At 46.8% G+C, this 14,505-nt stretch overlaps 1 protein-coding gene across 5 annotated transcripts in view; it reads left to right on the top strand.

Moving 5' to 3' along the window:
* add3a (adducin 3 (gamma) a) overlaps positions 1-13,619 on the top strand; it is a gene marked incomplete at its 3' end in the record, with an annotated part of 26,308 nt that extends 12,689 nt beyond the window's left edge. The window contains exons 6-14 of one of the 5 annotated variants that reach the window (XM_080524375.1): positions 181-324; positions 798-896; positions 2,484-2,666; positions 4,818-5,057; positions 6,138-6,254; positions 7,132-7,218; positions 8,885-9,008; positions 10,520-10,612; positions 13,372-13,619. In XM_080524375.1, the coding sequence (XP_080380501.1) occupies positions 181-324; positions 798-896; positions 2,484-2,666; positions 4,818-5,057; positions 6,138-6,254; positions 7,132-7,218; positions 8,885-9,008; positions 10,520-10,612; positions 13,372-13,619 (1,335 nt within the window). Of the gene's footprint in view, positions 1-180; positions 325-797; positions 897-2,483; positions 2,667-4,817; positions 5,070-6,137; positions 6,255-7,131; positions 7,225-8,884; positions 9,009-10,519; positions 10,630-13,371 lie in introns of all 5 variants that reach the window. The other 4 variants (XM_080524376.1, XM_080524378.1, XM_080524377.1 and 1 more) reach the window with 4 other exon arrangements.
* Positions 13,620-14,505: the final 886 nt, after the last annotated feature.

Genomic DNA, 14,505 nt, shown 5'->3' with positions numbered 1-14,505 from the left:
ATTGCTACGTGGGATGTTTGGGATGGGCAAATTCTGACGTCACCTCTTTGAAGTTGAGATTTAAAACGGTTACGGTTAGGGTTTGGGTTCAGGATAAGGTTAGGGTTTACACTAGGTTCTTCCCAAGGATCCCACTCAGTGTCTCCCCTTGTGAACCCTTGTCTTCTCCTCTCCTCCCAGGTGTCGTCTATGAAGTGTGGCATCCTGCCCATCTCCCAGGAGGCCCTGATCCTGGGGGACATCGCCTACTACAACTACCAGGGAAGCCTTGACGAGCAGGACGAGCGTCTGGAGCTGCAGAAGGCCCTGGGACCCTCCACCAAGGTACCGCAGGAGCACAGCGGTCTCTCTGAATGCACTGTGGTTAGGTTTGTGGTCGACATGACCACCCTGTGACCGCAATGTGGGGTTTGTGGTCGACATGACCACCCTGTGACCGCAATGTGGGGTTTGTGGTCGACATGACCACCCTGTGACCGCAATGTGGGGTTTGTGGTTGACATGACCACCCTGTGACACCCCAAGCTCACTTCTGACCCAAATCTTTGCATGCTGTCATTGTGAATAAGAATTTTCTTTTTCTTTATTGACCTGGCTGGTTAGATAAGGTTAAATGAATAACACAGAATAAATAAATACACATGCACATGCTCGTACACATGCATGGTGTCAACCACAAGTCTCTGTGGTTAGTTTTTTAGGAATTTCAGGTCAGGTTGAACCATTCCTTGCGGTCCTGTGACTGGAAGGGACTGTGGTTGTGTTCTGACCGCTGTGTGACCGTGTGTGGTCAACAGGTGCTGGTCCTGAGGAACCACGGCGTGGTCGCTCTTGGGGAGACCATCGAAGAGGCCTTTCACTACATCTACAACGCCCAGTATGCCTGTGAGATACAGGTAAACACACACACACACACCCACACACACAGCACACACTACACACACACACACACACACACACACACACACATACACACACACACTGCACGCTACACGCTACACACACACACACACATACGCTACACACACACACTACACACACACACACACTGCATGCTAGACACACACACAGCCCATCACAAACACACTATCCAAAACAAAGCATTTGGAATCGTTTTGTTCTACAGATTTTCATACCATTTTCATACCATATCCTCCACAATAATTCATACGTACTGTACTCCAGCTTTACTTCATTAACATTTCAGTGATCCCTGACAACATATTCAAAAGGACATTCAATGAGAAATGATACCATGATGAGATAAATATGCCATAACAACAGCACTTGACTAAAGGAAAAGAAAGGCTCTGCGGTACATGGTTGTGTTGACCTGCCAGTCCCCCTGCTGGGCTCGGATGGAACAGCACTGTGCATTTCAGACGGTGTCCCTCCCTTCATTTGGATGTTGTAGGAGAGGGGCTTCAGCGTAATGGGTTTGTTTTTGGAGCCGGGGCGGCTCTTTCACTCCAGCTGTTTCCCCCCCCATGTTTTTAACAACCGTCTATAAATTTAAATATGGCTCCCCCACCCTGTGGAAATGTAAACATTCCCAAAACTCAGCAACAACAACAACACTGTTAGAGTTGGATTATGGAACGCACCCCTACTCATTATGATCTAGTGTTGTCGCTGGTCCAAGACATGACATCTTTTAGTTACATGAGAATGAGGTCCAGGTCCAGGTTCAGGTTGTGTGTGTGTGTGTGTGTGTGTGTGTGTGTGTGTGTGTGTCTGTCTGTCTGTCTGAGTGTCTGTCTGTCTGTCTGTGTGTGTCTGTGTGTGTGTGTGTGTGTGTGTGTGTGTGTGTGTGTTTGTGTGTTTTTCCTGTGTTTTTGTTTTTTGTTTCCATGTGTGTGCATGTGTGTGTGCGTGTACTAGGTTAATATGGTAAATATTATCCCAGGCATGGGTGTTGTCCCTGTAGTAATAGGCATACCCAAACCAGATCCCTGTTTGAATCTCAGCCATCAGGCAAACAAAACATTAATCCACCGCTGCAAAGCCCTGCTTAATATCTAAAAATACCCCCCCCACCCCACCCCACCCCGGCGATGTTTGACTCATAGAGCATTTCTCCTTGGGGGGGCCGTCATCTTATAACATCCACCCATGTCTCCCAGGGTTGTGTTTTTCAGTTTCACGTTTCATGGTGGTTTCATGGTGTTCCTTCGATGCAACTTCTTCGTTGTTGATAGATAACTGTGAAGTCGTTGTTTAGCTGACCTCAGCGGCCTCACCAACACTGATGTTGCTTGAGTTGGATGTTTTGCTGGAATTGTTGTTCTGGAATCTTCTTTGTCCATTAAAAAGTGAAGGTCTCTCAATGGTTGGTAAACGCTTTTCTTGCTTGCTAGTTTTATGCTAGTTTTTATTAGGTAAATGTTTCCCTAACAAACAAAAAACTAACCATATATTTAGTCTGTACTGAGTCTTTCTACTGTTTTCCTCTCTCCTCCCCCTCCCCCCGTCCATCTCTGTAGGTGAATGCGTTCTCGTGTGCCGGCAGCATAGACAACCTGATCGTGCTCGACCAGGAGAAGTACAAGTCACGGACGTTCAACGTGGCGATAGGCGATGGCGGGGGCGTCAACATGGGCTCCCAGCACAAGTGGAAGGTGGGAGAGCTGGAGTTTGAGTCCCTGATGAGGATGCTGGACAACCTGGTGAGTGGGGCGGGACACTTTCTCCACTCTGATACTGTGTTCATGACATTCACATGGACTGTATGTGCGTGCGTGTGTGTGTGTGTGTGTGTGTGTGTGTGTGTGTGCGCGCGTGTGTGTGTGTGTGTGTGTGTGTGTGTGCGCGCTGTGTCTGTGCGTGCGTGTGTGTCTGTGTCTGTGCGTGTGTGTGTGTGTGTGAGCTTGCACGCATACGTGCACGTTTGTGTGGTGCTTTATAACGGCGTTGGTGTGACACTCATTCCTTCTCTTTACCTCTATCCCTCCCTCCCTCCCTCCCTACCTCTTGTTTCACTCTAGTTTCTCTTCTGTCTGCTGGGTTTCTGGTATCTGCTCTCCTTTGATCTCTCCACCCCCTCCCCCTCTCTCTTTCACTTATTTTCTCCAGATTAGAGTTCAGTCTCTGCTTAACACCCTGTGCCAAAGGGCACTGGGAGAGAGAGAGGGATGAAATGTGTCTGGGGGAGAGATAGGGATGAAAGGAGGGATGTGGGAGTGGAGAGATAGTGAGGAGGTGTTGGATGCAGAATGAGAGAAGGAGAGAGAGAGACAGAGAGAAAGAGAGACAGACAGAGAGAGAGACAGACAGACAGACAGAGAGAGAGAGAGAGAGAATGGAGAATACAGTGCGTCACAGTGCAGCTGTGAAGGTCTCTGTAGACCAGGCCTGAATTCTAGAACTCTCTGAGAGCCTCAATAATAGATTGCAGAGTCTAGGAACTCCCTGACTTTTGTTTTTAAGAGAGCTAGAGTGTGCGCGTGTGCGTGTGCGTGTGCGCGTGAGTAACGGAGTAAGTCAATATGGAGCAAAAAGGAAAAATAAATGAAAAATAATAAGAGTGCTTTATTTACTTTATCTCTTACAACACAAATGTGTCTGTCTTGTTTTACCATTAATCTCCTATTTTTTCTTCTCCATACTCCCCTCTTTTTTTGTGTCCTCTCTTTCCTTCCTCTCCCTCTCCCCTTCTCGCCTATTTTTCCTCTCTTTTTCAAGTTTCTCTGGTCGTTCTCCTCTCGTCTTGCTTGCTGTCTCATTATTCTTGTCTGTGGATGTCTGTGCTCAGAGGCCCCGGGGAGGGAACTCTCTTTATCAACAGCCTTCTCTCACAGCTCGTAAAAAGCCTGTTCCTCAGAGCTGCATAATGCACAGATGTGATTCTATGTGTTATGCAACGACTGGAGCGTATAAATCCGTACTGAAGCACAGGTGACGCAGGCCAAGGGCCTAATGCCTGTTGCGTTGAGATCAGTTGAAATGCGGAACTTTGGTAAACCAACCGCCTCGTTAAAAGTGCATCTCTGATTCAGAGATGGAAAGAGAGAGAGGAGGGACTGTCTGAGATGGGGAATGGGAGGGGGGGGGGGGGGGGGGATTGTCTGTGATGGAAGAGTGGGCGGAGAGTTAGAGAGAAAGGGAGATGGAGCGGTAGACAGGGAACAATAAAGTGTGAGAGAGAGGGAGGGGAGAGAGAGATGGAGAGGTAGACAGGGAACAATAAAGTGTGAGAGGGGGGAGGGAGAGAGAGGGAGAAGGAGAGGTAGAAAGGGAACAATAAAGTGTGTGGGAGAGGGGGGGAAAGAGGGAGGGAGGGGAAGAGAGAGAGAGGGGAGGGGAGAGAGAGGAGGCGAGAGTCAAGACAGGAAGTTGGTCTCAGCTGACTGTAAGGTCCCTGATCCCCTCTGGCCACATGGTGGTGTTCCCGTCCTCCCAGGCCACGGGGGGAACTCTGGGATTGCAGAGACACTGGGGTGCGTTCCAATAGTCTATCCACCTCAAAACGCATTATACGAGAGAAGGTCTAAGGTCCATCTCTGAGTCTGCGTTGATCCATGTCCTGTGCCATGTATGATGTCAGAGAGAGCAGTGACTGGCTCTTACTGAAGTGTCCACTAGATCAGATTAGATTAGAGTCAACTTTATTGTCATTGCACAGAGTACAAGTTAACAACGCTTAGGTTGTGGGTTCGATTCTCGCTGGGACCATATATAACTGAACAATGTATTTGTTTTTTTGTCTTTCACACTCTGCAATGTAAATCGCTTTGGATAAAAGTGTCAGCTTAATGGCATATATTATTATTATTATTATGATTATTATGACTGACTGGTGTCATTCCGTGTGTCCGCAGGGTTACAGGACGGGCTACGCCTACCGGCACCCCATCGTGCGGGAGAAGCCGCGGCACAAGAGCGACGTGGAGATCCCGGCGACGGTGACGGCGTTCATGTTCGAGGAGGACGAGGGCGCCGCCCGGCTGCCCTTCAAGTTCCTGCAGCAGCGGCAGCAGAGAGAGAAGACCCGCTGGCTCAACTCCCCCAACAGCTACATGAAGGTCAACGTGGACCGCGACGAACGCTCCAGGACCATGGTGGGTGTGGCCGTGGGCGTGTGGTGGGAGTGGGTGGGGGTGGTTGTGGGGGTGTGGTTGTGGGGGTGTGTGTGTGGGTGGTTGTGGGGGCGCACATACACACACACTCATACACACACATACACATACACAGACATACACACACACACGCACGCACACACACACACACACACACACACACACACAGACATAGCGGCTACTACTGTGTTGAAATCCATAAACACGCATAGATCAAAAGCTTACACATAAAATCGCTCAATTGCGTGCCTAGACTTTTTCTCATGTTTCCAGTGTTTTGGAGGATTTAGTCTTAGCTGGGTCTTTTGCTGGAACCAATTTGACCCACTTTCTCCTCTCACATTCACACACATTCACTGTTGAAATCTTAACCCCATCGATATGGCCAGGTCTTATGTTACGCCGCCCTCTTGTGGTAGACTAGACAACTACATACTCAGGATATTTAACTGTATCTGTTTACCCTACAGTGACTCCAAAATAGTATTGCAATAGAGAGAGAAAGAGAGGGATAACTTAAAATGTCTATATGTGTGGTGGCCTGGGAAAACCCTTCACATGGTGGCATTTTGACATTTTCATTTTTTAATATTTCCATAAATTAGAAGTTCTCAGCTATTCATAACTGGTTGAATGACTGAGATAGCCCTTTATTTTAAAAGTTATGAGCATTTTAATGTATCATGTCAAAAAAAGTGAAAGGTAAGAAATGCTGCCCCCATGCTGCCCCCGACCCCTTTCTCCTCCGGGTCGGGGGAGGAGCCTATGCAGATCGGCCGGTCTCGTTTGTCTGCTTGTGATGCAAAGCAAACTACCCACCACAAAAACATAAAAATAAGTACTTTCTCTTTTGTTTTCTTAAAAAAAAAAATCACCATAATGTAGTATGGAGTTCAAAGTACTAGAATACCACATAATATCAAAATCACCAAAATCGCGATTTCCATCTATTTTTGCTCTTTGCCACAAACGAACGCCAGCAACATCCGACGGGTTTTCCCAGGCCACCACACATATTTTCTGTGTGTCTGATTTGCCTTCATTTTGATCTCCCTCTTGCAGTGGATGAAGTCAGAGGAAGCGGGCAACAACAGCGGCACCCCGATCCGAATCGAGGACGCCAATCAGTTTGTCCCGATGAACACAAACCCCAGTGAAGTGCTGGCGAAGAGAAACAAAGTAAGTCTGACCCTCAGTGAACCTCCCTCTACAGCCAGGTGTAGAAGCTGCCCTCAGGCACAGATCTAGGATCAGTGTCAGAGGAAGTAAGTAACGGGACGTTTGGTGGCGTAGCACACGAAGGCGTCAGCCATGTAATCGCTGGTTCGATTCTGGCCGTCGACATATCCTGCATGTCATCCCTCCTCTCTCTCTCTCTCACCCATCCTCCCTGTCAATCTCTACTGTTTCTATCCCGATAAAGCAGAAATGCCCTAAAACGAATAATATTAAAAAATAAATAATAATAATAATAATAAAATAAAAGACTAAGTAAGCCTTGTGCTGCCAGGAACACAGGGGCCAGAATGACCCGTAGGGGGCAGGAGCCAGAATGACCCGTAGGGGGCAGGAGCCAGAATGACCCGTAGGGGGCAGGAGCCAGAATGACCCGTAGGGGGCAGGGGCCAGAATGACCCGTAGGGGGCAGGAGCCTACGAGGTGTGAGGCCAGTGAGTCGGGCCAACCTTCTCCCAAATCCTAGGGTTTACCATGAGGGAAAACAATGCAGTCCTTTCATTAGGTCAAAGGTCAGCCTTTGTTACATCGTACTCCTCTGTGAACAGTCAGTAGAGGCTGGTGGAGGTAGAAATTGAAGGATGGGGCTTATTGTAAGTGTGTTTGATATCGTTCGGAATGGGGGGAATATATATTTACTACTATAGGACCCTATCTTATCTGTTTATTGGCTATGAACCCCCCCTCGCTGCCTTCCATCACCCAATCAACACCGCTGCTGAAATGCACTTCCTGGTTCTTGTTACAAGACTGATGATGTCACTGTGTGTGTGTGTGTGTGTGTGTGTGTGTGTGTGTGTGTGTGTGTGTTCAATCCCAGATCCGAGAGCAGAACAGGATGGACATGATGACGTCAGGACCTCGCTCTCACCACCTGGCCGGCATCCCCGTGGACGAACCACGACAGGTGAGCGTCATCGCCGAGCAACACGACTACGGCTGAATATCAAAAGTGTTTCATTGGAGGAGAAGGCCTAAAAGGGAGGAGCCTCTGGGGCCGTCTCCTCCAATGAGTCTTGAGAAGTTGTTGAAGTTTTTTTCTCATTGAATCTTGGAAGTTCTGGTGAGGTTTTAATAGAAGCCTAAAACGGTTTTCTTACCTCACCTGCACTTTTGTTAATCTATTTGATTCTTTCACTGTTTTGTCATAGCACATTTTTGTGTGCTAATAAATACAAGACAATATGATCCATCCACGAATAGTCACACAATAGCACCTACCTACTGTATGCAGGAGTCATCTCATGCACTGTACTCAGTGTGTTATTGCAATAACCAATGTTCACCACTAGGTGGCGCTAATCACACAAGACATCAGGCCACAACTGCAACTTTTAGTCACTGATCTCCCTATGGTATGGTTTTAGATTCAGTGGAATTAACATGAGGTGTTTGATGGTATGTTTAATATTGTCCACCTGGTGTGTGTCTTGTCTTGAAGGATCAGGTGCGGGTAAAGGTAATACTCCCTCCAGGTGTTTGCGAATGCTACAATGTTCAGTGCAGTGGTGTTTTCGCTATCCACAGTTTCAGTTTGAGTGTACCGTGTCGACTTTGATCACATAAATGCATGAGTGCGCCGTTTGTTTTATTGTGTCTTCATCATCGCTCTGCGTGGTAAACCAAAGGTAAAACCGTTCGCTCGTATGTCAGCAGTTTCGGTTGTTGTTTGGCACATTGAGTGTGTGTTGTGGTGTTGAGTTGACAGTCAGAGCATGACGGGTGTTTTCCCACCAATGACAGGGCTGCTGTTTCCTCCTCCGTCACATGATTGTTGTGAAATGTATTTGGTATCTCTTTGGTTTTTCGCCGTGTGTTTGACATCGGCTCCAATTCATCTCATGTGTATTCACTTTTAATACTCACTGTAATACCTCATACTGTAATACCATGCACTGTCTACAAATCATATCACGTCCTTCGCACTATGACACTATTTTGCAAGGCTAGATTCTGGCTAGATGCCAAACTACGTTTCGTTGTCCCAGTACTCTGTGCATTTACAATAAAGTTGAATCTATCTGTCTATCTGTCTATCTGTCTGTCTGTCTGTCTGTCTGTCTGTCTGTCTGTCTGTCTGTCTGTCTGTCTAACATGTTCAGACTAGTATTTACCATGGCTTCTCTGTTGTGTATATGCGTATGGGTCTTTGTGTGTCTAAGTTTGTATATTCACACACTATTATGTAACCCTACTGTGAAATATCTCTGTATGTGTATTTGTAAGTTAGAAGCATGAATGTGTGTGCTTGTGTTTTTTTTATTGCTCTCTATTTCTATGATATTTACGTGTGTGTGTGTGTGAGTGTGCGTGTCTGTGTCTGTGTCTGTGTCTGTGTCTGTGTCTGTGTGTGTGTGTGTGTGTGTGTGTGTGCGTGTGTGTCTGTGTCTGTGTCTGTGTCTGTGTCTGTGTCTGTGTGTGTGTGTGTGTGTGTGTGTGTGTGTGTGTGTGTGTGTGTGTGCGTGCGTGTCTGTGTCTGTGTCTCTGTGTCTGTGTCTGTGTGTGTGTGTGTGCGTGTGCGTGTGTGTGTGCGCAGTCCCATGCTAACCCCTCTCTCCCCGTCCTCTCCCCAGCCCTACGTGGCATCGGAGGAGGACCAGATGGCTCCCCTGCCACCCAACCCCTTCAGTCAGCTGTCTGAGAAGGAGATGGAGGAGTACAAGAAGAACGTCGAGAGGAGGCAGCTCGGATTCAACGGTGAGACACACACACACACACACACACACATTCTGTACACTTGAATCCATACAGTACAGGGTGACTTCATGATTACATCCAACCAAACAACCTAACTATCCCTCACGGCCTAAGTAGCCTTGAGCCTATCGTCGTCACGGTATTCCCAAAACAATTCCTCCCTTGGACTTCCGAGCACATCCTTGATCCTTTTAGCATTTATCTAACCATTAGTATTCCTGTTGTCCCCAAGCCCCCCCCCCTCGCTTCCCTCATTTGTGTGAATACTCATGTCCCATCCATATGAGGTACACTCGTCAATGCTAATCACATTAGCGGCCAGCTTTCCCAAATGCTTTATGAAGGGGGGGAGAAAGTGACAAATCAATACCAAATGGAAGGCAAGAAGAAAGTAGCCTACACACATACATACATACATACATACATACATACATACATACATACATACATACATACATACACTCCGCCAAATCACTCCTATGTTGTCTACAGTATATGTGTGCAGCAAGTGGGCTAGCTAGCTAGAGCGCCGCGGGCTAGGCTAACGCTGTGACTAAGATGGCCGACAGACTGGCCCACAGCAGGGTTTTCACACCCCCGATAGGAGTGGGACCGGTTACCATGACAGTGTCACCCGGGGACGCACACACACACACACCCACCCACACACTCCCTCAAGAGTCCCATCTGGATACATGGTACTGCTATATCCTCATAATGCATGTTTTTGCTTTTCTCACTCTCAAGAGATGCTGCCTGTACAGTACACTGGCATGCCCCAAGAATTTGTTTATCACTGTGAATGACGCCGTTGAATGTGTGAATGTGAACATGATAATGACATTAATATATAATTATAATAATGGCACTGGATTAATGCACACCTACTAATGATACCACACTGCTACAGTGTAAATGACCCTTCATAATATTTTAGAAACACTACCTCAAGAATCAGGTACTGCACTATCAGGAGTGCACTATCTATCAAGTACTTAGGGTTCTATATATACCAGGGGAGGCTGGCGGAGGTAGAAATCAAAAGACGGGGCTCATTGTAATGCATGGCCTGGAATGAGTCCACGCATTACAATGAGCCCTTCCTCCGAATTCTACCTCCGCCAGCCTCCACTTGCTATATAAACAGTAGCTGCAATGTGGCCCACCAGCCCCTGTAGCCTCCCTCTCTGTCTTACCTCGGTACCTCCTGTGTACCCCCAGTATGGGCGTGCCCATAATGTTAAAATGCATGCACCACTGATAGATGACCAACGGCCGCAGTTTGACCGCCCAGCTCCGGTGAAACAGTTGTGCATCTATGACTCGTCTCTAACATGTCTGTGACCACTAATCTCTCACAAACCTCCCCCCCCTCACCCCTTCAACCTCACCCTTTCATCCTCACCCCCTCAACCTTACCCCCTCATCCTCTCACCCCCTTATCCCTCCCTCTCCAACCTGAATCCCCCCCTTCCCTCATCCTCACCTCACCCCCCCCCCCCTCCCCGCAGATGGCGAGCACGATCTAACCTCGGACGACGCCTCGACACTCTCTCAGTCTCTGTCCCAAACTCAGTCCCCGCAAATAACTCCGGCTAAAGAAGGTATCACAGAGAAAGAGAGAGAGGCAACTGTTGTGAAATGTGTTCAAATCTATTTGTGGTGTGTTTGTTTTGGCATGTGTTTGTGTTTGTGTGTGTGTTTGTATTTGTGTGTACCAGCTTTTCTAAGTTTGTCCTTTACTAAACAACGTGCATTTTGGGTGCGCTTTGTTGGAAGTTACCGTGATTGTTTGAACTAATGTCAGTTCCTTAAAATCTCAGTTCCCCGGAATATGCATCGTAAACAATGAGTTACACACATACACACACACACACACACAAGTCAACAATGAGTGTAATCTATTTCCTGTCCCCTCCCTTTGATACACACACACACACACACACACACACACACTCAGTCAACCACAGGAACGACCATTGGTTATCTCCATTCTCCTCAACAAATTGGCTCGGCCAGAACACATAATTTATGACACCGTTATCGAGGTCAACCAGTTCGTCTTCTGTGGTGAAAACAGGGTCAATTGTTGTGCAACCCCTTTAGAAGTCCCTCTCTGGCATTGTTCTAGATGAAAAGGCCTGAGCCAGCCCTTGAATGGAATCCTCTTCAACACTAACAGGATGCTTACGTCCCCTATTCTCTCTTCTGGGCTTACACATCAGAGCAAAAGAGGACATTATCAAGTAGATGTGTTACATGAACACACACACACACACATTAGGAGAATAGAGGCAGTGACACACTTCCTTGTGAGGGAGGACTTATTTAGTCAGCCATCAGCTCAGACATAACAATCGTCGCTCTTCGATCGGTGAAGAAATAGAGAGTAGATCACCCGGGGGGGGGGTCTATTGTCTATGTAGCCTAGAGCAGTGTTTTTCAACCTTTTTTGTGCCACGGCACATTTCTTACCTTGAAAAAATCCCACGGCACACCGCCATCCCAAATGTTACAAAATGATACATAGTAGCCTATCATAATACGTAACATTATAAGAACTTGTCGTTATACTCACTCAGTGCGAAGCCTGGCCCTGTATGTTGGCCATGTATGCGAGCCATGCGCACAATTTGTCACTTGCCAGCAGCTTTGCGTCATCACACTTCTCATCAGTTAAAACGCTTTTCAGCTCCTCCCGTGACTCAAACACGCGGGCCGGCACTTTTCCGCGGGACAATCATCGGACCGCCGTATGGAGCAATAACGTCTTATGCTGGGCTCCCATCTCTTCACATAATGCTGCATATAAGCGGCTTTTCAGAGGTCTTGTTTTTACAAAGTTTACCATACAACAACAGCATTCAACACATCAGATATCTCCGCTGGGAAGTCTCGGCAACATAGCTGCTGCTCCATCAGTGCAGACACTTAACCCGTTCCACTGAAGTCCTCCTTGTTCGACATACTCTGATGTGATCTGAAATATTTCCTCCCCTGTTGTTTTTTTTATGCAATGTCTTGCAAAAAAGACATTTTCTGTGATTGTGTCTCCATCCACAAAGCGTGCATTGGCCAAGAGTTGAGCCAAGACTCAAGTTGCAAGGCAAACTGCCCACTGCCACGTATCTTCTCCAAAACAACACTTTCGATGTCTGCAGACATGTCATCAATGCGTCTGGCGATCGTCTTAATCGAGAGGGGAACTTCTTTAATGATGATAATCAGAGCTAAGCATCGTGTTCACAATGGCTTTGCAATCCAGTAGGCTAATATTAATGTCTCTTAGGGTGTGTTGTCACTAGAACATTTGCTTCACTTGGAATCAGAGTTTTTGATCAAATTCGCTTTGCTCTGCGTCGTTTAGAGCTGTGAGAACGTGCATTCGAAAGTTGCCTGTTTCTGTACTCTGTGTCCTTGTTTTGGAGTGACGGGTGTTTTGTTTGCAGATTGTGTTTAAGCTTGCTAGGGACCATGGCACTGTTTGATAGCTGTCCACCACAAAGCACAATGGAGTCGGTGCAGCAGGATCTTTCTTCAAATATGTATCCATCTTTGTTGTTAGCATTGTCACTTAAAAATCAACAACGTCAGATTAAGCTATTAATCGCGCTACCGCCACCTACAGGCCTACCACCTATGCGCAACCATACGAGAGCTGTATGATTTTTTTTTCTTTTTTTTTGCGCCTTCATTTTTCTGGACCAATTAAGTGGAATTTGATCATTTCCCACGGCACATCTGATGATCTCTCACACTAGTGTGCCGCGGCACAGTGGTTGAAAAACACTGGCCTAGAGGTTAGAGAGGCCGGCTAGCAATTGGAAGGTCACTACTTCGATTGCTGCCTCAGGAGGGAGCTGCATGTGCCTTGAGCAAGACACTTCACCCTTAATTGCTCCAGGGGCGCCGACTATGCCTGAACCCGTGCCCAGAGCAAAGAATACCCAATTCCAACAATTGACTGACAAGTTGATTGCATGGCAATAAAACAATTATATTATATATTATTCGTAGATAACGTTAAATTCAAACAAGTTTGTTGGTGGCTGTAAACTAGCACACTCTAGACGGTCAGAGAGGAAGTGAGATGGCATAAGTAGTAGTGTAAAAGTTATTCATGATACAATATTACACTCTTGCACAGTTTGAGTTGTTGTTGTTGTTGATGGTGGTGAGGTTATCATGGGATGCCTGGGGGGTATTCCATCAACGTCGCTAAAGGGAAATCCAGGCTTATTTTTGATAACTCTCGCTAGACTTAAGGCTGGATTTTCCTTCAGCGATGTTGATGGAAGGTGTTGTTGTCTTCTACCTCCTCTGACCTCATCTCTCTGTCCTCCTCCTCCTCCTCACGCCACAGAGAACCACACGGGCCTGATGCTGAACGGCAAGGACGACCATGACGTGGACGAGGAGCTCAGCAAGCGCGTCAGTCAGCTGACCACCAGCGTGGAGAGCGTGGAGATCACGGTGCGCTCCGGCGAGAAGATCGAGGAGGCCCTCTCCCCCGAGGGCTCGCCCTCCAAGTCCCCCAACAAGAAGAAGAAGAAGTTCCGCACCCCGTCCTTCCTCAAGAAGAACAAAAAGAAAGAGAAAACGGAGGCCTAGAGAGCGTTCTTCTGGGGGGGGGGGGGGGGGTTCTTACTGATACAGCTCAGTAAGAAGAGGGGCAGCACCCACGTCTCTCTTTTTTTGTATGTGTGTTTTTATTTCGTTTTTGTTTCGTTTTTGTTTTGTTTTCAATGTCCTTTTTTTGTCTTGTTTTTAATTTTATTTTAGTTTTAGTTTTTTAAACAAATGGTTCTATTAAGTAAAAAAAAAAAAAGTTAGGTAGGGCTGGGATTTGATGAATTGGTCTTATTTTGAAGTCATCTCTCCCTCTGCATTGGTGCAGGATCAATGCAGGATCAATTATGGGGGGGTTAGAATCTAAAAGCAGCAACGAATATGGCACAGTCTAGTGTGCACTACCTAGGCCTCTGGTCAGACGTAATGCCCTATGTGGTGACCTAAGAAGTGCACTCTGTAGGGGTGTAGGGTGTAATTTGAGATTAGCCCGTAGATCCTGGAAAACTGGCTCTTCCTATGTACAATCTTCCCGTTCAATAGCTGATTATGGAATTTGAAACCGCCACCTGTATTCCTAGTTCAAAATCATCAGCCAATAGTTATTGCAGGTATAGATGCATCAGTGTGCACAACATACTGTACGTGGCGATGAGCATACATGAACTCCTGGTCGTTACGGTAACCACCATGCTCTTTTTTTCCTTTTCTGCTAACATTTTTCCATCATTTATGGTCGACTTCCACTCATGCTTTGGTCACTTAAGCCTATAGGAGCATCAATCAGAGACGATACACAAAGTGATAGTCACACTGGAAAACTGGTTTAGAACAGAAATGTAACAGGGTTTGTGATCTTTTTTTTCTTTTTTACTCTCTTTTTCTCTCACCTGTTCTCCCTTGCTCATCCTACTCCTCTCTCTGTCTG

The sequence above is a fragment of the Nansenia antarctica genome (assembly GCF_963989245.1).
Source record: "Nansenia antarctica genome assembly, chromosome: 2".
In the NCBI taxonomy this organism is placed as follows: domain Eukaryota; kingdom Metazoa; phylum Chordata; class Actinopteri; order Argentiniformes; family Microstomatidae; genus Nansenia; species Nansenia antarctica.
This window is presented reverse-complemented; position numbering and strand designations above follow the sequence as displayed.